Genomic DNA, 26,130 nt, shown 5'->3' with positions numbered 1-26,130 from the left:
CGAGCGTTTGTCCACAGACAGCTTTCCGGGAACACCATGACAGAAGTGCACAGAAACGCCGTTTACCTTCCAGCCACAGCGATACCTATTTATCTACCTGCACTGGCATGCTTTTGAACTGTTAGGTTGGCAGGAACTGGGACAGAGCAATGGGAGCTCACTCCATCGTGGGGATTTGAACCGCCGACCTTCTGATCGGCAAGCTCAAGAGGCTCAGTGGTTTAGACCACAGCGCCACCCACGTCCTCTAAACTGTAATGGAATACTGAAAAGTGGATTATACCCATAGCTGCACAGATTTACTTACAGAAGTGTAAGCTCCTTATTTAGCCTTTGAGTCCATAACAGGAACCGTTGCAACATAACAATCCATTGCAATCACTTCAATACCAATCACTAAAACCAAACACACAAACGTGCAAATCGACCAACCTCCACTCTCACTGGAGTGCCTATAATCATGGTTTTTTCCTGGATGTTCTCGTTGAACTCTGGGGAGTGATCGTTGACATCAAGCACAGTAATGAAGACTTCAGCCAAGCTATACTTCCCCTCTGTATCTTCTGCCTTCACATAGAAGTTGTACTTGGACGTAACTTCTGCATCTAACGTGGCCCATGGCTGGGTGTAAATGATCCCAGTGGATGGATGGATGAGGAATCTGGAAGGAAAAAACAACAATGGCCAATATTTCATCTATTTCCTAGTTAGACAAAAGAAAAGAGATCACCCTTATGTTCAGATGCACCCTTTTCAGAGTGATTTCTCCCCCTACAGTAGCTGCTGTGGGTGGCTGCAGTCCCACTTGTGCTTGGAAAATGGGAATTTATTTTTTACAAAAGATATTAAAGCAAAGATTATGGGATAATGCACACAGTGACTTGCGATCTTGATCACACACAGTCTGTAGTCCACTGGCAGTAGGAGTACAGTATGGGCATGTCTTTAAGTTAACATCTTACATTAAAAACCTGACAGTACCAAACTATCGAAGGCTTTTCACCAAAGCCAGACTAAACATCTTTCCTTCTGCAGTGTTGGATGGCAGGTTGAGAGGAGTTCCCTATCAGGACAGACTTTGCTCATGTGCTCAAGACATCGACTCCATAAAACATATTTTGTTGCACTGTGCAAAATATGAGCAAGCCAGGGCTGAACTTATACTACCCTTGCTGGTACCTTTCCTGGGAAAATCAGAGGCTCACTATGTCAGGTTCCTATTGGAAGACCGGACAAATGCTAGAACATTAGCAGTGGCAAAGTTTTTATCAGTGGTTGCAAGAACCAATGATCCCTATATTCTGAACAAAATGCTTGTTTAACCTGGAGGTAGGCTGTATGAATTGTGTATTGCTTTGTAACGATTTATTGGGTCTCTGGACCGTAATAAAGATTGTTGTTATTGTTGTTGTTGTTACAAATCCTGTTAGCCAATTCTCTATAAAATACTCTGAACAACATACAGTAAAACAAGTGTTTAACATGATGCATCTCTTAAAAATAACATTTCATACCAATGACTACACAATACCCGTTTAAAATCAAGCTCAACTCAGCTATTCAGCATTTTTGAAAGTTGTGGCGAATAAAAAATATGTTGACCTATAGGTAAAAAAGGGAGCACAAGGATGGAGTCTGGTATACTTCTATGTGTGCAGAGTTCCACAGGGAAGAGTGTCATATAACTGAAAGCCTTGCTCGCTCTGTGGCCAGCCTTACCAAAATCAGCTTTCGACGGAAACTTCTCAATTTGTACAGCTTATGAGCATGGAAAAGATCCCAGGAGAGGCCCATTTTGACTTATTAAGATTAATGAAGGATGGAGTTATTTGTGTAAGATGGCAGAAGTTATTAACACAAGGGCTCTGAAGTAGGAAGCCAAGTCTTATATTGAGGAAAAACGTTAGCAACTTTGGACTCCTCTAATTTGAGTTATTTCCCATTTAATTTTAATTAAAAATGATTTTAAGGAAACGAGAAAGCAATCTGGAACTTATGAAGTATTCCCTGGGTCTGTCAGAGGGGTCATGTTATTCGTGCGCGCGCATGCGCACACACACACACACACACACATTCTCATGTTATCTGTTGATCTGTACATGCTTTCACCTTTCACCTTACTTCAACATATTTTAGAAGCCCCTACAAGAGTTGAAAACTGCTCAGAGGAGTGTGTGTGTGTGTTACTTGCTGCCCATTGGATATTTTGGTTTAACTCCCCCCAACAAAAAAATAAATAAATTCCTGAGCATTGGCCATGCTTGCTGAAGCTGATGAGAGCTGCAGTTCAACAACAAGGATGGGGGGGGGGGGAACGGGTTGCCGAAGAGAGGCTTAAGGCATGCCTTCTCTCTCTCTCTCTCTCTCTCTCTCTCTCTCTCTCTCTCTCTCTCTCTCTGTGTGTGTGTGTCTATTTGTATCTATATATATCTGCATGCAAATAATAATATTAAATCCAAATCTGCAAAAGTAAAAACAGAGAGGGGGCGGCGGGAATCAGTTCCAGTGTAACATGGATATGTTTAGATGTAATACTATTTTTACACAAGGTCTCTGGAGCCTTTGAATATGGCGAAAAAAATGAGGTGGGTGAATTGATTGCCTAGTATTTCAAGTTTCATATTTTTTAATCCATTTTGGATGTGTCCCTTGTTTTTGTGAACAGAATAGTGTGGTGGATTTCCACTCAGTCCCTCTGTGCTGAAACAAGGGAGAATGGCACAGTTGTGCAGTTTGTGAGAACAGTGTATTGAGTCATGCGCTGAATAAAACAATGCAGAGACCTTCAGCACGCAAGCAATGGAAGTGTGATGAACAGTAGTGTAGCGTGGGTTGTCAGCACCTGGGGCAAGGCAAGTAATTTGCGCCCCCTAACCCGTGGATTTTAGCACTCGAGTCTTTTCCACTAGACTGTGAGTGTGAGCGCCCCCCCAGATGTTGCGGCCGGCCCCCCTGCACCCCCCACGCTATGGCACTGGTGATGAATGCAATGTTTGGCTGTAGGTTAGTTTGGCTGAACGCTGCGTTAAAGGTAAAGGTACCCCTGCCCGTACGGGCCAGTCTTGCCAGACTCTAGGGTTTTGCGCCCATCTCACTTAAGAGGCCGGGGGCCAGCGCTGTCCGGAGACACTTCTGGGTCATGTAGCCAGCGTGACGAAGCTGCATCTGGCGAGCCAGCGCAGCACACGGAACGCCGTTTACCTTCCCGCTGGTAAGCGGTCCCTATTTATCTACTTGCACCCAGAGGTGCTTTCGAACTGCTAGGTTGGCAGGCGCTGGGACGTCGGGAGCGTACCCCGCCCCGGGGATTCAAACCGCCAACCGTGTGATCAGCAAGTCCTAGGCGCTGAAGTTTTACCCACAGCGCCACCCGCGTTAGCTTCCTTATAAAACAAGAAAGGGGAGAAGAATTTATTTCCTTCTGCTTCTAAAGGGAGTTAAGCTCTGCTCCTCAAACTCTGAGGTACATTTAGACTACCTCAGAGTAGGCAAGTCTGAAAAACTTAGCTTAAATGAGTGTAAGACTGCAACTTCATCACACAGAGACATGAATGCAGCAGGTGAGCAAAACTATTTGTCATACATTATGTCAGGGAACTGCCATCGGAGCCAGAGGAGGAGAGAGGGCTCCAGAGGGATGGCGGAGAGGGTCCCAGCAGGAAGGAAATCTGCTGGGGAAGGAAATCAGCGCAACACCAGTGGAGAAGGGGGGCAGAGGGGGGAATCAGTGAGGGGGCTCCAGGACTCCTCGCCCGAGACCAGCGGGGAGAGCACGGGTCCTCCGCTGCCCACAACCACTCTGCGCAGAAGACTTCCGCGCAGGGAGAGTAGGCGGAGACTTGGCGTCAAAGAAGTTCTTTGCTGGAAGAAGTTCAAGAAACACCCACTGACGGATTCTGCCAGTGATTGAGACAGCCACGGATGGGTGGCTGTCCGGACAGAAAGGGCTCACCCAGGTAACTCAGCCAGGTGTGGCAACGACTTATGCACAAGCAACCCCCTAGAACCATTACACATTATCTACCAATCATTTCAAACGACAGACTGAATTTATCTGAAAGATGCTAATGTGAAATCTGATTCAATGAATTTGCAGATTGAACGATTTGGGGGTTCCTTTTTTAAAACACAAGATAGTGCTAAATGTTCTGGGGTCCCCTCACCACTTTGACTTTTCCAATAGCAAGGCCAAGTCATAAATTCTCGAGTAAACTTATTTTACTCAAAAATGATTTGAGGGTAATGGAAGTTGCCCAGAGTGGCTTGGGATGGGTGGGGTATAATAATAATAATAATAATAATAATAATAATAATAATAATAATAATAATAATTCACAAGCCCCTGCTCTCACCTTTTCTTTTTTGCTACCAACTCCTTTTCCTGCCCTTACTCCATATTGGCTTCATAATAAAGCCAAATCAGAATGAGGGCAATGTGTCCTGCCATTACTCCAATTGGCTTAATTGTAAAATAAAGAGAACAAGGGGGTCCAGTAGCACACAGAACCATTACTATGGCAACCAGGAATACCAGTAAGTGAAATAAACTTCACAGAGCCCCTACAAAATTGCTGGAAAATGGCCCCACCCAACTCTTGGATTCAGCCCAATAACAACAGTAATAACAACCTCCTAATGTAAAATGTCCCAAGCAGAAATTAAAAACCAACGTTGTTTATTGTTTTTTTTTCATGCCCAGTGAGTCGGTGTAAATATTGGAAGTAATTAAAAATCTAATTATTTTTGCTAATTCCTTTTGAGACCATTTGCTGGGTATTAGAGTTATGACTAGGGATCTGCTATTTGTGCCCAACTTTCTGCAAATGCAAAGGGTAGGATATTCAAAAGGTTGTTCGTGAAGACAGAGAAATACTATTAGAATTCTGCTCTTGCAGAAGTGCCTTGAGTTTTTCAGGTGTAACCAATGAGACAGCCCATCCCACGAATTGCTTAACGGCATCCTAAAAGAGGGGAGAAATATCTAAAGGAGATGCTTAACTGTTGTTGCTGTCACACACACACACATATATAATTATTTTCTGCATGCAATGCAGGAGACACTGAGGTTTTTCAAGGTCACTTAGGAAATGTGGCTCAGAACTGGAGGAAAAAGCACATGGTTTTCTGACTCTCTACCAGGATCCATTCAAACCTTTTCGTTGTCCATGGGTGAGGTGCTAAGCATCTTGCCCATGGATGTGCAGGAAGAACAATGGCTCCCAGGATGAGGATATGGCTGAGTTGGGCAGCAAATACCACTTATCTGAAGCCCCAGTTCAGTGGAGATAATCAGAGTTCTAAGGGATGCAGGTGGCACCGTGGTCTAAACCACTGAGCCTCTTGGGCTTGCCAATCAGAAGGTCGGCGGTTCGAATCTGCGCAACGGGGTGAGCTCCCGTTGCTCTGTGCCAGCTCCTGCCAACCTAGCAGTTTGAAAGCACACTACAGTGGTACCTCGGGTTACAGACGATTCAGGTTACAGGCTCTGCTAACCCAGAAATAGTACCCCGGGTTAAGAACTTTGCTTCAGGATGAGAACAGAAATTGCGCGGCAGCGGTAGGCCCCATTAGCTAAAGTGGTACCTCAGGTTAAGAACAGTTTCAGGTTAAGAAAGGACCTCCAGAACGAATGAAGTTCTTAAGCCGAGGTACCATGGTAGTGCAAATAGATAAATAGGTACCGCTGCGGCAGGAAGGTAAATGGCATTTCTGTGAGTTGTGGGTCCCATCACACTGCTCCGTTGCACCAGATGTGGTTTAGTCATGTTGGCCACATGACCCAGAAAGCTGTCTGTGGACAAACACTGGCTCCCTCAGCTTGAGATTGAGATGAGTGCCTCACCCAATAGTTGCCTTTGACTGGACGTAACCATCCAGGTCCTTTTAAAATCAGAGTTTGAGGAGATTTTCAGCCAGGTGAAGGCACCAAAATATGACGCGAAGCAGGAAAAGGAAGGGGCCTAGATGGGGGCCAGATTTTTGGCATGAGGAGAGTCCAGAGGGCCAGATGGAGAGATTTATTAGGCCCCAGGGGGCCTTACAGTGTTCCAGAAGGGAGATTATAAGTGGCACATCTTTTGAATGACATGCAGTTAACATTGATAACCTCCTCAAAATTATTTGCTGCCCCCTAAGTGGCACATCTCTTGAATTGCATGCAGTTTTATTTGGTATCCCCCTTAAAATCATTTGCTCCTCTAGATCCCAATTTTTAATGCTTTTACGTTTTATTTATGCAAAACTTTTACAACCCACAGTTGCTCAAGGCGGCTCACTCCATCGGTTTCACACAGTTCCCTACATCAAAACAAATGAAAAGCACACACTAAAACGGCAAACATTAAAATGAAAAACAGCAACACCCTTTCCACAATCTGTTCTTCCTTTATGCATATTTATTGTTAGGTTCATGTGGAAGAACCTGGAGGTTTGGTCCTCTGCATGTTGCTTTGCTTGAAATAGAACACTGTTGGTGTGAAACAGCCAGGAAAAAGATATACATCCCCTTTAAGAAAGAATTTCATCATGTTTGAATTTGATGCATCAGACAGAACATTACTCTCATTCATTTGCTAATAGCAATAAAAATTATGCAAACTTTTTTTAAAAAACAACAACCACACCCTTAAATAAAAATATGTATATATCCATAAGTAAGTTTAAACTTACAGATCTGCACCTGTTCCATAAATGGAGTATTTCATTTCACCCCAAAGTCCTGAATCAGGGTCTGTTGCCTTAAGAAGAAAATGGAAAGGGGTACTGATGGATTAAAACAGAAGCGAAGCAGACTTTTGTGACATGCATAATTGGTCACATTGAGGATGGAAAATAGCAAAAACCAGAAGGCTACTTTCCCTAGGGGGACACAGCTTTGGGAGTGGGATTTGGAGGGCGGACGTAGCCAGGGTGAGAGAGGGTGCCTCACCACTTTTCAGTCTAATAATAATAATAATAATAATTTATTTATACCCCGCCAATCTGGCCGGGTTTCCCCAGCCACTCTGGGCGGCTCCCAATAGACTATTAAAAACATGATAAAACATCAAACCTTAAAAACTTCCCTAAACAGGCCTGCCTTCAGATGTCTTCTAAAAGTCAGATAGTTGTTCATTTCCTTGGCATCTGATGGGAGGGCTTTCCACAGGGCGGGTGCCACTATGGAGAAGGCCCTCTGCCTGGTTCCCTGTAACATCACTTCTCGCAGTGAGGGAGCCGCCAGAAGGCCCACTGAGCTGTACCTCAGTGTTTGGGCTGAACGATGGAGGTGAAGATGCTCCTTCAGGTACACTGAGCTGAGGCCGTTTACGGCTTTAAAGGTCAGCACCCCAAATGGCCACAAACTGCTTCTATCTCCCCACCCCACCCTTTCGCCACCAAGGTATTTGGAGATGAAAATGTGCAACTGAAAGTTTGTGACAGGGTGGGGGGGCGAATTTAATGGTGGGGAAGAGTCACGTCAATTACAGTGGTACCTCAAGTTACAGAAGCTTCAGGTTACAGACGCTTCAGGTTACAGAGTCTGCTAACCCAGAAACAGTACCTTGGGTTAAGAACTTTGCTTCAGGATGAGAACAGAAATCACGTGGTGGCGGCGTGGCAGCAGCGGGAGGCCCCATTAACTAAAGAGGTACCTCAGGTTAAGAACAGGTTAAGAACGGACCTCCGGAATGAATTAAGTTCTTAACCCGAGGTACCACTGTAATCTGCATCCATCTGCAAGGTGTTGGGAGAGGATGTTGCTAAGAGATGTGTGTGTGAGAGAGCGTAAACTTCAGGATCAGGCCTACACACAAAGAAAAGGTGAAAAATTCCACCTCTGTACTAGCAGCATAACCAAGCGGGGCCACTGGGTGGCTCCCCTCACTTGAGATACATGTCACCATTAAAGTTTGGGACATGGAAAATGATGAAATGATCCTCTTTCTGAGCATATTATTCTGCTAAGAAAATATCTAGGCATTGTGCAGATTGGGCCCCTAGAAAATACGGGAGGAAATCAATCATCTAGCCATGTTTTATTTTCCACTTAGCTGCTCTAGTTTAAGCTAAACAATGTATGAGATGAAGAAAGCATGCTATGCAGAAAGGTTCAGTTCTCTCCAATGGCTTATTTGGTGCAGACGCAGCAGTTTCATATCAGTTAACTTTCATATCTTCCACTACAGAATCATAGGAAGTATACTTTGTAGTGCAATCCTAACCACGTTTGTCCTGCTTAATTTGGTGGGAATAACATCAATGGGAATTACATTAATCCAGAAGATATCATCATCATCATCATCATCATTTATTATTTATTATTTATACCCCACCCATCTGGCTGGCTTTCTCCAGTCACTCTGGGTGATTCCCAACAGAATATTATTATTAATAATAATAAGTGATAAAGAATCAAACATTAAAAACTTCAATAAACAAGGCTGCCTTCAGATATCTTCTAAAAGTCAGATGGTTGTTTATTTCCTTGACATCTGATGGGTGGGTGTTCCACAGGGCAGGTGCCACTACCAAGAAGGCCCTCTGCCTAGTTCCCTGTAACTTCGCTTTTTGCAGTGAGGGAACTACCAGAAGACCCTCAGAGCTGGACCTCAGTGAACAGCTGAACGATGGGGGGTGGAGACGCTCCTTCAGGTATACTCGGTTGAAGCCATTTAGGGCTTTAAAGGTCAGCACCAGCATAGAATCATAGAATCATAGAGTTGGAAGAGACCACAAGGGCCATCGAGTCCAACCCCCTGCCAAGCAGGAAACACCATCAGAGCACTCCTGACATATGGTTGTCAAGCCTCTGCTTAAAGACCTCCAAAGAAGGAGACTCTACCACACTCCTTGGCAGCAAATTCCACTGTCGAACAGCTCTTACTGTCAGGAAGTTCTTCCTAATGTTTAGGTGGAATCTTTTTTCTTGTAGTTTGGAACCATTGCTCCGTGTCCGCTTCTCTGGAGCAGCAGAAAACAACCTTTCACCCTCCTCTATGTGACATCCTTTTATAAATTTGAACATGGCTATCATATTCAAGCACTTTGAATTGTGTTTGGAAATGTACTAGAAGTCAATGTAGTCTTTCAGGACTGGTGTTAATATCAATTTATAGAGTGAATATTCTCTTGGGGTTTTCTGCATATTCTACAGAGTCCAGCAACATCTGGAAGGGCCCAGTTTATCCTCCCCAGCTTTAAACAGCCATATATTCTGAAGTTGTAGAACATGGAAAAAAATCCGAGGATAGACTTAGCTTGGACAGACAAACCATCTATCAAGTAGTTTCAGTACAGTTTTAAAGTGGTGGCATTGTTATTTTATTTGTGTGGATGCTGACAAACTATAATTTAATTTAAGAAACACACCCTTGCTCAGCAGAGCAAATTCCAGCCTGCATTGCTCTGTGCAGAATTACAGACTATGGTGAATTCAAATTCAAATTCTAAAAAGCAATCCTAGCTTGCGTCTGTGCTTGGACCCATGAGAGATTCAGCTCCACAATTCTAATATTCTATTATTCTATTTTTTTTGTCAGTTTCTGAATATATAGATCCCCACCTCCTCCCAGGGGCAATAATTACAGATATCGAGAGACTCATGGAACTACACAGAATTATAAGTCCAACAGAGCATGGCTCTAGAGGAATGAATAAAATTTACCGTTACAGCCACAACATTGGAGCCTCCAGGAGAATTCTCTGGGATCCTCGCGATGTAGTAATCAGATGTAAACTTTGGGACATTATCATTCGTATCCAAGAGACGGATCACAATATCTGCTGTTGAACTGAACTTCTCAGGTGTGTTAACTTCTATTGCAAGAAGCTAAGGAGGTAATTGAGAAATTACGAGCTAGTAAGTCATGCAAAATCCAACAGTTGTGCTTCTACAGAACCCAGCTATTTTATAGGGAACTGACTAATTTGCGTTATGGCTAATAATGATGAAAGAGAATCCCATCAACAGAATATATTCCACATGGTACAGAAAGAAAGAAAGAAAAGAACTCACAAAAGTTGGAATTCTGTCATTGTTACATTAATAAAAAGTGAATTTTCAAATGACTGCAAAAATCTGAGTATAAATCCCTTATGGCATAGCCATGTCTGTGTGCTGCCTGTATATCATTTCGTTAACCACAGGAAGGACTCAAGTTTTCAGCACATCCTGAATCAAAGAGATTCAGCCAATGGCGATGGAACATCAGCACTGCCACCAAAGAAGGAAGCAGAACAAAAGAACATAAGAAGAGCTCTTGCATTCCTTCTTTGTTGAGACCTTGGTGGCGATTCTCAAGAAAACTACATGGCAACTAGCAAACCAAAATAAAATGAAACCAATAAAGCAGAATAAAATGAAACCCAATCAATCTTGAACATCAATACACCAGAACAGGTTATTTGGCTAAGGCATGAAGACGTTAAACTGTGGGGGGGGGGGGGATATGAGTGGGATACATTTATGAGAAGTGAATAATAATAATAATAATAATAATAATAATAATAATAATAATAATTTATTACTTATACCCCGCCCATCTGGCTGGCCTTCCCAGCCACTCTGGGTGGTACCCAACAGAATAATAAAAACACGATAAAACATCAAATATAAAAAACTTCCCTAAACAGGACTGCCTTCAGATGCTTCCTAAAAGTCAGGCAGTTGTTTATTTCCTTGACATCTGATGGGAGGGAGTTCTACAGGGCGGGCGCCACTACCAAGAAGGCCCTCTGCCTGGTTCCCTGTAACCTGAGTATTATTCTTGTGACTAACTTAAAGCCAACATTTTATTATTCTGTGTCCAGCAATTCCTCAAAAAGAACATGGAGCAGCATAGAGAACATGGAGCAAGATGAAGCAAGGGTCTGCCTTATGTCTCTGGGAATCTTATTAGGCCACTTCCACAGGGATGTTCACATGCCTTCTGAAGACCATGCGTTGAATACAGTATAAAGATTGGCGGAGTCAAGAGCCTAGGAGGTCATCTGGAGTAATAGCAAGATGGTAATGAATCAAAGTGGGCATCAAGCTGCCCCCCCAGGAGAACATGCAGGGGCAGAAGACAGAGGTGACTATTCCTCCCCCCCCAAAAAAATTCAAACGTCCAAGGACCCAATCCAAATCTGTCTCTGAAATATTGCTTTCAGCTTGAATCGAAAGCTGCTGCAAATAGATGATGATATGCCTATTAAAGACTGTTAATCATTCCCTCCGCTACGAATAATCAAATATCGGGGACCAACATAAAACAAAGGTTATCTAAAATTAACTTTGTATATTCCATTGCTCTTGGATAAAAAACAGCAGGCCTGCTATCTTAGATATGTCAGATAACGAACCACTGGAGGCAACCCCAACACAACAAAACATTGGGAATGTACGATTTCATGTGGAAATCTGGTCTCCAATCAAATTACATGTCTTTAGGTGCCAGGCAAAAACATTCCTCTTCTCCCAGGCCTGTGACCAATTAAACAATTTATGGCAAACTGTGTGTGGCAAGGTTGGGGTGTTATTGCTTTTGCTTGTTAGTATGTTGTGCATTTTTGTGTTTTTATATCGTAAATTGCATTGTGTTCCTCGGATCAATGGCAGTATATAATAATAATAATAATAATAATAATAATAATGATGATGATGATGATGTCAGTGGAGAACTCTCTACTGGCACCCATGGTGAATGCATCTCTGCCTTTCTTTGTTGCCAATGCATTTGGAATTTATAAAAGGGCTTTAAAATGTTGTATAAAAGCCCTTTGCTGTTTATCTTCAATCACTTGCAAACAACAACAACAACAACAACCATTTTTCAGAGACAAAGTGTACAATTTCTCAAGAAAAAGAAACACACACTTTTCTCTTTTAATTACTTCCTTTGGTGTTTACAGCGGTGCTCTTAATCATGCTGAATTCTATTAGTATTCATGAGGCCACGCTTTGTAATTTCCTTACCATGCGTACTTGGGCAGTGCTTTATAACCTTCTGAGAATTTTCTAGTTGTAACAGGAATAATTATAGGTTGTGTTCCATGTGCACCTCTTGGATGAAACACCCCATGAAATAAACAGGCCAGGGCCTTGACAGGGCTCAAAAGGAGCACACGGTCATCAAATCCAGCCCTCTCCCATGAGGCAGAAATATCCACACATCATCTCTCCCCCCCCCCGACATTTACCCACACAAGCCAGAACACTGTATGCCGCAAACAGAGAGGTCAAACAAGTCGTAAATAAGACAGCAAGATACTTGCAAATCACGTAGGTTGAGGTGGCTCTTGCAAATGAGCCAAGGGACACACTTCGGAAGGGCTTCTATAATTTTCGCCGCATGAAAAACTATTTTGGGGGCGTTTAATGTTTGTTTACAGATAGTTGCCTTGGTGATGTTATCTTGCGTCTGTTGAAGTAGCTGTTGCATCACCACCCGGTTTTTTGTTTTTCAGTATATTTATGATATGCAGTGTTTTTTTCTTTAAAAATATGTTTAGGGGTAGTCTCATTTTGACTCAAGAAAATCACCATTTTGTAGTTCAAAGCAGGGGAAATAAATACAGTAAATGGACAAATGGACAAAGATTCACAAAATGTTTAGGGGTATGCGTACCCCTTTGTCTCCCCAGGAAAAAAAACCACTGTATATGTGACAACTCAAGATTCTATGCTGCAGCTTTAATCCTTTGTGTAGTATTTTGGATGCAGGATTTCCCCCCCCCCCCCCAGTCACCATTCCAGGAATTGGAGGGCAATTTTCTGAAGGAGGAAGCCTGCTATAAACCCAGGGTTCTAAAACACCGAGGGAGAGCCAGCCAGGGCAAGAGACTCCCTGCTTCAGAAGATTGCGCTCCAGCAGGAATGAAGTTAGCATGAAGGCAGAAGTTAAAATACCTTGAAGGTGAAGACCTGGAACTTTTCGTAGTCTATGGCAGCAGAGTTTTCTACAATGATTGTGACCTGCGCTTCATTCAGCACAGTCTGAGGGACAACGCGGAAAATGCCGCCTGGCCCGACAAGCCGGAGGTTGAATTTCGCATTCGCCCCCTGTGAAGAAAGAGCCGACATTAAAAAATAAATGACAAATGTATCATAGCATATAACCCAGTACTGTTGATTTCCTTACAGAAGAGACACGTGTGTGTTTGTATAAGTGTAAAAAAATCCTAGTCTTCCTGCAATAAATGTGGAAGTAGTGGATCGTTATTGTTAGTTCTACTCTTGACCTAAATGGGCCTGCTGGCTCTCCATCTCTGCACAGTAAATGGAAAGTATGCTTGCATAAGCGAACATGTGGAGGTCCTGCATTCACAACCAAGAACTCTGCTGTTATCATGGAACCCTGTACAACATGTAGAAATTGGGGGATAGAGTCGGCATTTCTCTTTCCATATGTGGGGGAGAATGAGAAGAGAGGGCAAGAATGACTGCTTAGTATCTTCAATTCAGCAGCTACTGGATGAGAGAGAACTAAGAGGCTTTCTGAAGTAATCTCCCCAAGCTTTGGCTCACAAGATGTCGGTGGTTTTGATGAAAATAGATTTGGGAGCTTGCCTATTCCTCCAGTCACACTGGAAGAGCACCTAGTTTAGGTTGGCTAAGTGTGAGAATAATCTGGAAGGTAGACTCTGAGATGCTGAACATTCAGAATGACCCGATTACCTAAATATGGGTCATTTTAGGTACAAGGTACACCTCCATTTACTTTGACCAGGGACGTGTTTGAATATTATCCCTCCTTCTGCTAAAAAAGTACTAGGAGTGGGCCTTAGGTTGGTGGCACAGGTCTTTTTATTATTATTCCAGATTAATATGGTTGCTGCTCTGGAAATAAGTTACTACACCTTTCTGAGAGGAGAAGAATACGATTGGGTACGGTCAGGGCCAGCCCACCCATGAGGCAAGATGAAGATTTTGTCTCAGGGTGGCAAGCTGAGAGAGGCAACACATCTGCCTCTTGTGCTTGTTGGTCTCCTCTTCTTCCTCTGCTGCGTGCCCACTCTTCTTCTTCTGCTCCATTGCATGCATGCCCACCCTGCCATGCGGGGCTCCATCTTGAAAACGTTTTCCTTACAATGTTGCCTGTTCCCAAGGAATGAGACAACAGGAGGAGGGGATGACATGATTGGGTCATACGCAGCTTTCCGCGGGGTCAAGTTGTAACAGTACCATTTTCCAAATGGAGCCCCGCAAGGAAGGAAGACCATGCGCTCGTAACCCCAGCAGTGGACCTACTATGAAAGTAATGAAGCTTAAGCTTCAGGGTCTGTGGTCCACATTGCTTAGAAACATTTGGGCCTAGTAGGCCCAACCCGAGTCGCAAATTGTTGCATATGTTTAGACAGTCCCAAAATTTGGGAGTCAGCATCACAGATGTTGTAAAGGTGTCATGATCTGATGTGGAACAGCTCCGATGGAGAAGATTGCAGCGGTTCCGTGGACCTCGTTGCTGGTTATGAAGGGTCTCCCATGACAGCTGAAGCTTTGGGCCCCCCGAAATGTTGGTCCATCACTGAGTAAGGGTGTGACAGGCAGGCACATGGCAGTGGTGAGAGTCTAGATATTCTGGGGAGGGGACAAGGCCCTGGATATGGCAGAGGGGTAGACCTATGGGGGACATCAAGTGGCAAAACATCTCAGCCTGGCTGTACATAGGGTGAGGCGGTAGCCTCAAGCACCAGATTCTGAGGGCTAAGGAGTGGCTAGAGCTGTGTGCCATAAGTACTGTTTTGGGGGGACAGGAGGCAGGCAGGTGTGGGGAACTCCCTGGTCCTGAATGGGGTATCTGTGCCCCTGAAGGACCAGGTGCACAGCCTGGGAATCATTTTGGACTCACAGCTGTCCATGGAGGTACAGGTCGATTCTGTGTCCAGGGCAGCTGTCTACCAGCTCCATCTGGTACACAGGCTGAGACCCGTAGACTGTCTCGCCAGAGTGGTGCATGCTCTAGTTATCTCCCACTTGGACTACTACATGGGGCTACCTTTGAAGGTGATCCAGAAACTACAAGTAATCCAGAATGCGGCAGCTAGACTGGTGACTGGGAGTGGCCACTGAGACCATATAACACCAGACCTTAAAGACCAAATTGGCTCCCAGTACATTTCCGAGCACAATTCAAAGTGTTGGTGCTGACCTTTAAAGCCCTAAACAGTCTCGGTCCTGTATATCTGAAGGAGCATCTTCACTCCCATTGTTCAGCCCGGACACTGAGGGTCAGCTCTGAGGACCTTCTGGCGGTTCCCTCACTACACGAAGTGAAGCTACAGGGAACCAAGCAGAGGGCCTTCTCCGTAGTGGAGCCTACCCTGTCAACACCCTTCAATCAGATGTCAAGGAAATGAACAACAATCTGACTTTTAGAAGACATCTGAAGGCAGCCCTGTTTGGGGAAGTTTTTAATATTTGATGTTTTATTGTGCTTTTAATTCTGTTGAGAGCCATCCAGAGTGGCTGGGGAAACTCAGCCAGACTGGCGGGGTATAAATAATAATAATAATAATAATAATAATAATAATAATAATAATACTGCTACTATATGGTCTGCCTTGCATCCTATCAGCTAGCCTGCTGCCCTCATGTGTAGTAGACAATGCACACTGGTTGGGGCCAGTGAGTGCTGCTAAATTTTCCCCTTGAACACCCAAAGATGGCTCCAGTGGGGAACAAACAGGTGCAGGCGGAACCAGAGATCAATTTTGGGTAGGGACTGGAAATATAAATATGAATTAAAAAGCAATCTTCAAACTCAAAAGAAAATTGTATGGTTTCCTTGTGATAGGAAGGGGAGTAGAACGTAGCAAACAAAAGATCTGTGCAAAATATACTGGCCGTGACAACTTTTGGCTGGTCTCTGCTTGCTCCGTAATATTAGTAAGCAGTTAATTTAAATTTTGCTGCCTTCTGCAACTGCCGAAGCAGCAATTACGAGGCTGGCTGCCTCAGAAGTAGTTACTTATCCCTTTGCAGCAGGCTGGCAGGAAACCTGCTGACTTTTATATGGAGCAGAATGCAACCATGTTAGCACAACACTGAGTATATGCTACATGTTGATGGACTAGACTTTCTTTTCAATAATTGCAGTCCTTTCATGTGTATTAAACTTTCAGGCCTCAACTTTTCCTCTCCTGTTAGCTCAGGTGGAAGTTATTACAGAGGTTTCCTTAGCAACCTTTGCCATAGTTTCCACATAAAATAAACTGTACTGAGCCTAAAGGAACCCCATTACTCTGGTTAAAGAATACAGTGCTCACTGCATATGGGGTAGAGTGCTTATTTTCCAAAATAAGGCTCTAGTAGAGTAGCTTTAACAATGCTCCAGAAAGACCGGGACCAGAATTACTATTTTTTAAAATATAAACTAAAAACTAAGTAGGGAAGCACGGAATATTATCTCCATCGGCTGATTAAATAAATCAGCAATAATGCAATAAAGAAAGGGCATGACCCAGTCAAACTAGGAGGACAAGGCTTGCTGAATCAAACAAAATATTCATCCATTAACAGCATTTTGTTTCAAGGACACAAATGTCATATGCCCCTGGAAATTAAAACAAAAGGTTTATGGAATCAAGGCCAGCCCACCCACGAGGCAAGATGAGGCAACTGCCTCAGGTGATAGGATCCACAGGGGCAGCAGATCCTGATGTAGATCTTTATCCCCCCCCCCCCGATGTTCCCTGGCAGGGAGGAAGCATTTTGTGGTTCGCCTCAAGTGGAGGTATAAGAGAGAGGCAAGAAAGGAGAGATAAACAAAACAAAACAAAACAAAAACACCACACTGGCCTGATCTGAATCATTGACGGTAATTTTGAGGCCTCTCAGAATCTCGCCCTCCGGCGGATGCTCGTACATTGTGAGCTCAAATCGGTTCTGCGGCCCGTTTTCTCCGTAGAACGTCGGCGGGTGGTTGTTGAGGTCCACAACTCGTATGGTTGCCGTGGCAAAGGCGTGAGCAGTCGCCTCACCCTCCGGGCTGATTTCGGAAGCCTGTAGTGAACAAGAAATGGATTTGCATGGGCTTTCCCTCCTGCTTACGATGCTTCATCCGACATGCAATTCTAGAGTTTGATCATATCAGTATCTTTTGCTGGTTGCATTTGAGACTCCAGCGACTCCAGCTCTTCACCATTGGCCTCAGGGCTGACCAGAGGTGAAAGGTCGAGATTCGACTTCCCACAGCCCCAGCCTTGCATGGTGTTAAACATACTCAGCTAGAATGAGGAACTGTCAGCTCCGTGTGCAGTTGCCTATATATTAGAGCACATTCCTGACAATGAAATATTTCTCAAGTTCAGACCTACTCTGACCATTTGGTCCTCCTGGACAGAAAGAACTCCAAAAGGCTTCATGACCAACAAGGACTTCCTAGTTCCGGTATGTTTCTGTGCATTCCTCCCTGACTCTTGGCTTAGTCCTTTGGCTTAGAGTCTCTGGTGCAAATCTGACAGCTTAACCTATGGTTTAGCCATAACACACACTACACATGTGAACAAATTTGCATAACTTGAATAATGCATACCTATCAATCCTATTAAACTGTCTGCTTACCTAGTTAAAGAATCCAGATCTTTTCTCTTTCACACACCAGACCCTTTGGGTAGAGTTGGCATTGACCGAGAAAATTGTTTTTTTTAAAAATGGTATCATAGCAGAAAGCAGCAATATGCATCAATTCTCCTATGTAAAGAGGGCACTGCATTTGCAGTAGTTGAAATTCTGCACACTGCAGATCCATCAGAAGTGGTAAGAGGAAACATTTATAGCAGGAGAGTGAGACAAATACCTGAATTTTCAGTTCATATACTTCTTTCTTCAGCTGATTTGGGCTTTTAATAACGGAAATGGCTCCAGTTGCGTTATTTATTTCAAACGAGCCTTCACTTCCTGTTACAAAACAGAAATATACATATCAAATTTTCCAGCCCCCTCAAAATGAATCCGCTTCAATCCAGGTGCAGTCAGAGGTAACTAGTTGTGCAGAGCAACAACTGGTCATGCCCAGAGTACTGGGAAGTTATATTGATTGAAAATAGCTTCCCAACCATGCTGAACATGTGACCTGCTGTTTAAGAGACCCAGGACTCATCTAGGTAAAGGTAAAGGTACCCCTGCCCGTACGGGCCAGTCTTGACAGACTCTGGGGTTGTGCGCCCATCTCACTCAAGAGGCCAGGGGCCAGCGCTGTCCGGAGACACTTCTGGGTCACGTGGCCAGCGTGACATCGCTGCTCTGGCGAGCCAGAGCCGCACACGGAAACGCTGTTTAATTTCCCACTGGTAAGCGGTCCCTAATTATCTACTTGCACCCGGAGGTGCTTTCGAACTGCTAGGTTGGCAGGCGCTGGGACCGAGCAGCGGGAGCGCACCCCGCCACAGGGATTCGAACCGCCGACCTTTCAATCGGCAAGTCCTAGGCGCTGAGGCTTTAACCCACAGTGCCACCTGCGTCCCCCAGGACTCATCTACACAGCTGCAAATGAAACGTTTTAAATGTGTTCTAAAGTGCAATATACAAATGTGACACTAGATGGCGAGAGTGAGCTATGCCAAATTGAATGTATTTTTCAAAACTTTTAAAAATCATTTTCACAGCATTTTTATATGTGTGTAGATTACACCCTACTTGTGCAAATACACAGGTACATATGAACCTGTATCTTACTGATTACATGCGTGTTCATGGAAATAACGCTTTGGGGATCTTATCTGGAGTTGATTGTATACCACAGAGGCTATTGTAATGGTATTACTTTTAAAATACCAATCTTGTCTTGCTTACTGGGGGAATGACCAACCACCAACAAATGCCAATATAAACAAATTTAACAAGTTTGTTTACTAAAAAAAAGGGTGGTCGGTGAGTCAAATGGTTCTGCTGTTTGAAGTGACAGCACAGAAATGCAAAATAGCAAGCAGTTACAAAAAAATCAACAGATCACTTGGGAAGAAAGGCAAACTAATGCTAGTGTATTGGAAGAAGCAAAGACCACCAGTGTTGAAGCAATGATTCTTCAAACATCAACTTTGTTGGACTGGTCCTGTTGTTCGAATGCTGAATTATCGTCTTCCAAAGGGACTATTCTATTCCAAACTTAAAAATGGAAAGCGCAAGGGTGGTGGTCAACAAAAGAGGTTTTAAGACTCTCTCAAGACAAATCTAGAAAAATGTAGTATAAGCACCGACAACTGGGAAACACTGGCCTACGAGTGCTCCAATTGGAGAACAGCCTTTACCGAAGGTGTCATGGACTTTGAAGACGCTCAAGCTCAGGACGAAAGGGAGAAATGTACTAAGAGGAAGGCACGTTTGGCAAACCCTCACCATGATCAACTCTCACCTGGAAACCTATGTCCCCATTCTGGGCGTGTGGATCCAGAATTGGCCTCCACAGTCACTTACGGACTCACTTTTAAGACAGTGTTCATGGAAGACAATCTTACTCAGCTACCAGTGATTGCCAAATAAGAAGAAAGAAGAATTATCCATCCTTTTGCTGGTGGAGCCATCCATGCACAGAGGGGTTAGCATAGGGCTTAGTAGAACCTGGTACTTTTCTGTGTCCTTCATGAACCCACATGACAGGCCATTGCTGGGAATGAGAAGCCTGTGCAATATTTCCATAGGCAGTTGCATGTTACACTCCCTTTTTAGTACAGGTTACTTGCATGCATTCCTACGCCAATCCCTCCATGTGTGGTTGGCTCCACCAACATGGAAATGGATCATGTCACAAGGGAGTGGAACCAGTGAGGAATAAGCATATGTGTTCCATACAAGATCTGGAAGAAGGTTCACTCTCTCTGTGTGAGAGATATTCCTTTAAATGCTCAGTACCCATCTTTGAATGCTGTATTGCTCGGGTGTGCAAAACATAAGCAAAAGCTGAAAAAGAACACTTTTCTTTTGCTGGGGCATAATTATATCATCCAACAGTGCGAACACCTCTCACAAAGCTCAAGTAGGTGAGAAGTTAAACTTTCACAGATTCCTTTTCCTGCACATGTTTCTGAAAAACACACAACAGCCTCAATCACAAACTCAGTTCCTTGTATCTCGGGCATTCGGTGCTCAACAACAACACCAACAGAAGCGGCAAACCCAAATCCTTGTATCTTAGGTGTTAAACATTCCACTTCCAAGTAAGCTAAAAAATATGAAAAGATATGAGTCATGCAAGAGGCTTGGGGTTTTTCCGGATGACTACTTGAGGCAGCTGTAAGTGTTAAATTATTGATTTTTAGATCTAGTTAGTCTTCTAGAACTGGGCTGCACATGATTCACCCAATCTAGAACCAGTACCAGACCAATGTGGATTGCTTGCATTTGGCTTGTTGAGTTGTATGTGGCCAAAAAGGGGCAAATAAATATTGGTGATATATACATACACAAATCAGAATATTTTGCAGACTTAGAGAAAGAGTGACTATCACAGCCAAGTAGAAAAAGGAAGGAGCTAGAGAAAATATTGAGTCTAGTCCTCAATTACACAGAACACCATTTCTGCCATACATGGAAGTATGGGTAGGATAAAAGAAGTCTCTCTTCCAATCATATATTTAAATAACTACAATTTTTACCTCTCATACCATAATTGGTCCAATCTAGCTAGTGACATATGCACACAGAGTTAAGCTTCCACAAAGAGAAGGAATCATGCACACACAGGAACGGCATACATGAGATTTCTGACAAAGTTCAGCAGTCAGGTAAGATTCCAAGCTACTACTAAGTGTACTGGTCCAATCAAAATATTATATGCTTGGCCAGCTGCTAGAATCATAGAATCAGGGAATTGTTTTCAGCCGGAACTTGCCAGAACTCGGTTCCCGCACCTCTCTGGTGGGCGCCATTGCCATGAAAATAGAAAAAGGGAGGTGTTTGTGGTGAGTTCTGGCACCTCTTTTTCTAGAAAAATAGCACTGCATGGAATCATAGAATTGTAGAGTTTGTAGGTCATCTAGTCCTGTCAGGAGCTCAGCCTACACTCGAGTAGGACCCTGGCAGAGACACATACCCGACTGGCATGTTCTCTCCCTGCTGGTCATTGTTTGGGAGCTTCAAAAGCTTTCTTCTTTTCGAACATCACAGCGACCGATGCCAACAGACACTGGCACATTTAGGGATCCTCAGAGTTTGCGCATCATGCGTAACAGACCTCAGCAACTCAGCATTTTGGCTAATCTACTTTATTTACAAATAAGCACACATAGAGCGCTGCAACATGGCTCCTTCTCGCTCTAGCATCAGACAGCAAAGAGAAAAAGAACAAAGGACAACAGTCCCATTTCACGGAACACAGTAACACAAACATCCTGTCTCCATCACTTCCCACTCTGTGGAGTCAAAACATATACCATCATGTGAAAGACAACAATCCCATGACTGCAATCATGGAGCAGGAATTCTAACAAGTCCAACCCCCTGCAATGCAGGAATCTTTTGCCCAACGTGGGGCTCAAACCCATGACACAGAGCTTAAGAGTCTCATGCTCTAGTGACTGAGCTATCCCAGGTTCATGTGCAGCCAGAAATTGTTGCAGTTGAGCATACATTGCTGTCAATGTGCATGCATGTGCTGGCAGAATGCATGCCTTTGTGAATGCCTGGGCACTGACAGCAACCTCAGCTCAGCTTGAATCTTTTTTGACCCTCTGATCCTAGCAACTGACTAACAGGATACCGTAAGGTTGTAATGGCTACTACACTGTTGGGAGAGAGAGAGTTGTGAAGGCCAGGCAGTCTAAAAGCAAACATGTACTTTCACTTCAAGCTCAATCCCTTCACCAGAGCATCACTGAAGGTGGCTGGCAGCGATCTCTGAGTGCATTCTCCAAAATGACATCCATACAGTTTGCTCTCCTATCCATAGCACAGATAAAGGTAAAAGGTAAGGCAAAGGACCCCTGGACGGTTAATCAAAGGCGACTATGGGGTTGTGGTGCTCATCTCGCTTTCAGGTTGAGAGAGCTGGTGTTTGTCCACTGACAACTTTCTGGGTCATGTGGCCATCATGACTAAACCACTTCTGGTGTGACAGAAACCAGAGCACACAGAAACACTGTTTACCTTCCCACCACAGCAGTACCTATTTATCTACTTGCACTGGCGTGCTTTTGAACTGCTAAGTTGGCAGGAGCTGGGACAGAGCAACAGGAGCTCACCCCATCATGTGGATTTGAACTACCAACCTTCTGATCGGCAAGCCCAAGAGGCTCAGTGGTTTAGACCACAGCACCACCTGTGTCCTAGCACATATAAACTAGGGAACCCACAGTAGATCATGAGCTCCTGTCCCTCAGAAATCTCACCCCAGGCCTTAAATCTCACTGACTCAGGTCTACTCTCAAGCAGTGCAACATCTGGGGACACTGCCATAGGGAGGTTGAGTGCCCCTGTTCTCTGTTCCCCTACCCTTCAGACCTGACAAAAAATTATCAATGCTATCCTCAGTTTTCTGACCAGAGCTGCATGCATACGACCCTGACTGGTGCATGCATGTTCAACATGTTCAGTACAACAGGAGCGCAGCATGTGTTCAGGAGAATTTTCATTCGGGGGATGAAACACGTTCTGGGGCTCAGCCAAGCCTAGTTTGAAACTAGGAGTGTAGGAAATCCAGTTAAAGAAAACATAATCAATATTCTTCTCTGTTTCCTTCTCTAATTTAACACTGATGCTCATTTTGAAAACTGCCCAATAATGTCTCATTTTGCTAATATCTGCAATAACTGTGACTTCATTAGAAGGCATTAGATTTCACACTGAACATGGATTGACTAATGTGGAGGGCCATTATCAAGATTCATAGGGCAGAAAAGGAAAGCTTGACTACAATGGAAATGAAGTCAATACCAGTTTCAAGTGCTCATATATCATGCTATTCACTGCCTAATTGCTATGTGGAAATAGATAATTCAGAGCATGGTTCATCATGTGTTTTCTGGAGGATTTGCCAGCATATAAAATATAAAGTTCTTTTCAATGGTTTAGCACTATTTATTCTTTAATAAGAATAACAGACCTTCCTACAATTCCACTGGGTAACAGGTATGAAACATCACATGGGACTGAGAGGGTACAAAAAGCTTGGGGAAGAACAAGTATGCAGAAAACCTGCCTCTGTTGTTACAACATGTAAGGAAAGTAATTCGTAGTTTAAATAACTCACCATGATATGTGTGTCAGTTTCGTGCTATGCAAAAACAACCACAGCAATTTAAATGCATATACTGTACAGGGCGAGTCCTTTCAAAAAGGCCCCATGGATACAGAGTGCACATGTTCCACAGGGCCTCTTTTAAAAGACTCACCCTGTATTTTCACATTGGCAGATAATGAAGTGCAACCTAATATGTGCAAAATAAACTGATTGCAGAGGAATGGAAAAGACCAGATAAAAACGCAAATTAATGTCGGAACGGATTGAGGCGTGTCCGTACGTCATTCTTATAAAGTAACTGAAAGTCAAATGGCAGAAAACCTATTCCTTGAAACTGGGTGTGCCCCAATCACATATAAATTCAGAGAGATAGAGATAGATAGAGAGGGGGGGGGAGGTTGAAGGGCAAAATGAGATGCAGATGAATGGAGCTGCACTCTCCCATTCCAGTTCTATACCTCTCTTCCCCTGGCCCCCACAGTTTGGACCCCAAAACTGAAAGCAAGACTTTCAGGGAGGGGAAAACAATACCTGGGAGACAATCTGTGAAGAGATAAACTGCAGAAGTGAGGAAGGAAACTGCCCTGATTGAATGAACAGAGTTTTAAGTTAAAAACAAAAAATCAAGACAGTCATATGGATTTAATCTATCATGTCTAGCTTGACTGTCAAGGGTAAAAGTAGAAGCATAGTCTCTGTGTGGAGGGGCCAGAGTTAAGGAAGCAGGCTAGTTCATCTGGACTGAAAACCTTTGTCATTTGGGACTGTATAACAGTAAATTCGTTAAGATGATATAAAATGTAAATTGAAAAATAAAAAAGGAAAACCTTTGTCGTTTGCTCCTGTCACCCTGTGTCTTTCTGAGCTCCGCTGTGACATCATGTTTTTCCCTTGCCTGGCATTGCACTGCTTTCTGTCTCCACTAAGAACTGCTATACCCAGATCTTATCTCATGCAATTGTATTCCCCATGATCTGTCACAAACTGGTCCTCGGCTCTCAAGCATCACCCGTGAAACAGTCTCGGGCAACCGGCAATCCTGCCCAGTAGCTTAAAATTGGTTCACTCATCATCACAATCCTCATAATCAAATGCAGTTCATTAAAAAGGGGGAAATAGGCCTGCTAAAACACAGGCAGACGTGGGTGGTATCTACACACACACACAAAACCCACCAACGTTGTGAAAATGCTTACCCCCCAAAAAAATAAAGTTTTGAAAAATACATTGGATTTGGCATAGCTCACCGTCACCATCTAGAGTCACATTTGTATATTGCACTTTACAACACATTTTAAATGTTTCATTTGCAGTTTAATAGCTGAGTCCCATGGAGGCCAATATGCCGATTCCCGATGTGTACAACTCCTATTATCCCTGACCATGGGACTGAAGGAAGTTGTAGTCTGAAGAGCACCATGTTGGGAGAAGCTTTTGACTCTCCTTGAACCTCCCTGTGCCTTCTTAGACACAGTGAGAGCAAATATCTATTTTGATTATATATTTTGTGGTTTTATATTTTGATTTTGTTCTGTGGACTGGCCTGAGACCTTCAATCAATCAATCAATCAATCAATCAATCAATAGCTTTGCCGCAAATCAAAGCAATATTAAGTACACCTGTTCTTTTATATCTGATAGGCTTCCTTGCATATATAAAACCATAACTAAACAGTGAGTTCGATGGGTTTAGGTATTCCTTTAGGATTTCAAACCAATCCAGTAAACTTACCATTCAAAAGACGGTAATGAATGTCATTAGGCTTCCCTCGGTCCCCATCAATAGCAACAACTGTTATTACCTCAGAACCCTGGAGGGGGGGGGGGGGAAGAAAACAGGGAGCACAGGGAGGTGAAACTGCTGTAAAATATAACTCCAAGCCAACCTAATGCATCAGCTCTCTCCCATGTAGACAGGCAACACAATATAAAACCGAGCACTCTACTTGCCAAACACAAACTCACCGGCATGATATGGTAAATGATTAAAGAGAGAGGAGCTAAAGGTCCTGTTCTGTATTTGTAGTTCTGCTCAGAGAATAACATTTCTATATTTTTTAATGATGTATTTTAGCAGAGAACGCGGCAAGACCAAGTTCAAGCAGCTGAAAACAAATCAAGGAGCTTCGATATCTTTGGTGGAAGAAGTAAGGACCAGCAACTTTTTGCTCAGTGATAGGAGGGGTTGACCACATCTCAGAGTTGCCTTGGACTCTAATGAGCGAGACACATCCTTCTGCAATTATTTGGAAAGCTTTTTTGGGGGGTTGTAGAGCTTTTAAAAGCGCTTTAGGAAGAAATCCTCTTCTATAGCTAAGAAAGCAATATGCTAAAAAAAGAGAAAAGAACGTTTGACCTGAAAATCCACTCCCTTTGCAAGTTTAATGGGAACACCTGGATCTGTAAATAATAGTAAACCTGGAAATAGCATTTTACTATGTGGAGTTTCTGACATACTAAGCAGGGAAAGAGGTGAGTTTTTCCATCATTATAATATGATAATATTTTTGGTTATGGGGCTCACAGTGGAGGTGATTAATGCTTAATTATCCCCGATTTCCTCTGTGAGCTCCATAAAAACCCCCCAAAACTTGGCATATTTAATAATTATAGGCATTTCCAGATCATTGGTTAATAGCAGCACAAAGTAAATTATTATGTTTCACAGCTTTATAGCACTTCTTATTGCCAAGGATTATGAAGTGCATGAAAAACACCACCAATATTCCTCAAAATTATTCTCTCCTGCCCTCTAACTGGGCAGGCTACAACAATATGGGCAGTGAAATATGGTACCAGTGTCTACAGAAATAACTGCAGATTGTGGAGGCGGAAGCCTCCGTAAACATGGTTTGAACAGCAAGTTGCAGCACCACAGAGCTAAACTATGAGCTTGCTTCAGCTCTGGAGAATTTTATATCCACTTGCACAAGCTAAACCAGGATTAACCAAACCTTATAAGCTCCTGCAGGTTGAAGTTGGATTTCTGCCG

At 43.4% G+C, this 26,130-nt stretch overlaps 1 protein-coding gene across 2 annotated transcripts in view; it reads right to left on the bottom strand.

Moving 5' to 3' along the window:
• The window catches only part of CDHR1 (cadherin related family member 1), a 57,949-nt gene that overhangs the window by 12,502 nt on the left and 19,317 nt on the right, over positions 1 to 26,130 (bottom strand). For both annotated transcript variants that reach the window (XM_083740319.1, XM_083740320.1), the window contains exons 9-15: positions 24,871 to 24,949; positions 17,763 to 17,863; positions 16,763 to 16,966; positions 12,872 to 13,024; positions 9,647 to 9,811; positions 6,670 to 6,737; positions 433 to 661 (exon numbers count right to left, since the gene is read on the bottom strand). In XM_083740319.1, coding sequence (XP_083596445.1) covers positions 433 to 661; positions 6,670 to 6,737; positions 9,647 to 9,811; positions 12,872 to 13,024; positions 16,763 to 16,966; positions 17,763 to 17,863; positions 24,871 to 24,949 — 999 coding nt within the window. The remainder of the gene's footprint in view (positions 1 to 432; positions 662 to 6,669; positions 6,738 to 9,646; positions 9,812 to 12,871; positions 13,025 to 16,762; positions 16,967 to 17,762; positions 17,864 to 24,870; positions 24,950 to 26,130) is intronic.

Source organism: Podarcis gaigeae, assembly GCF_964106915.1.
Source record: "Podarcis gaigeae genome assembly, chromosome: 5".
Lineage (NCBI taxonomy): Eukaryota > Metazoa > Chordata > Lepidosauria > Squamata > Lacertidae > Podarcis > Podarcis gaigeae.
Note: the sequence above shows the minus strand (reverse complement) of the source record. Positions and strands in the feature narration are given on the sequence as shown.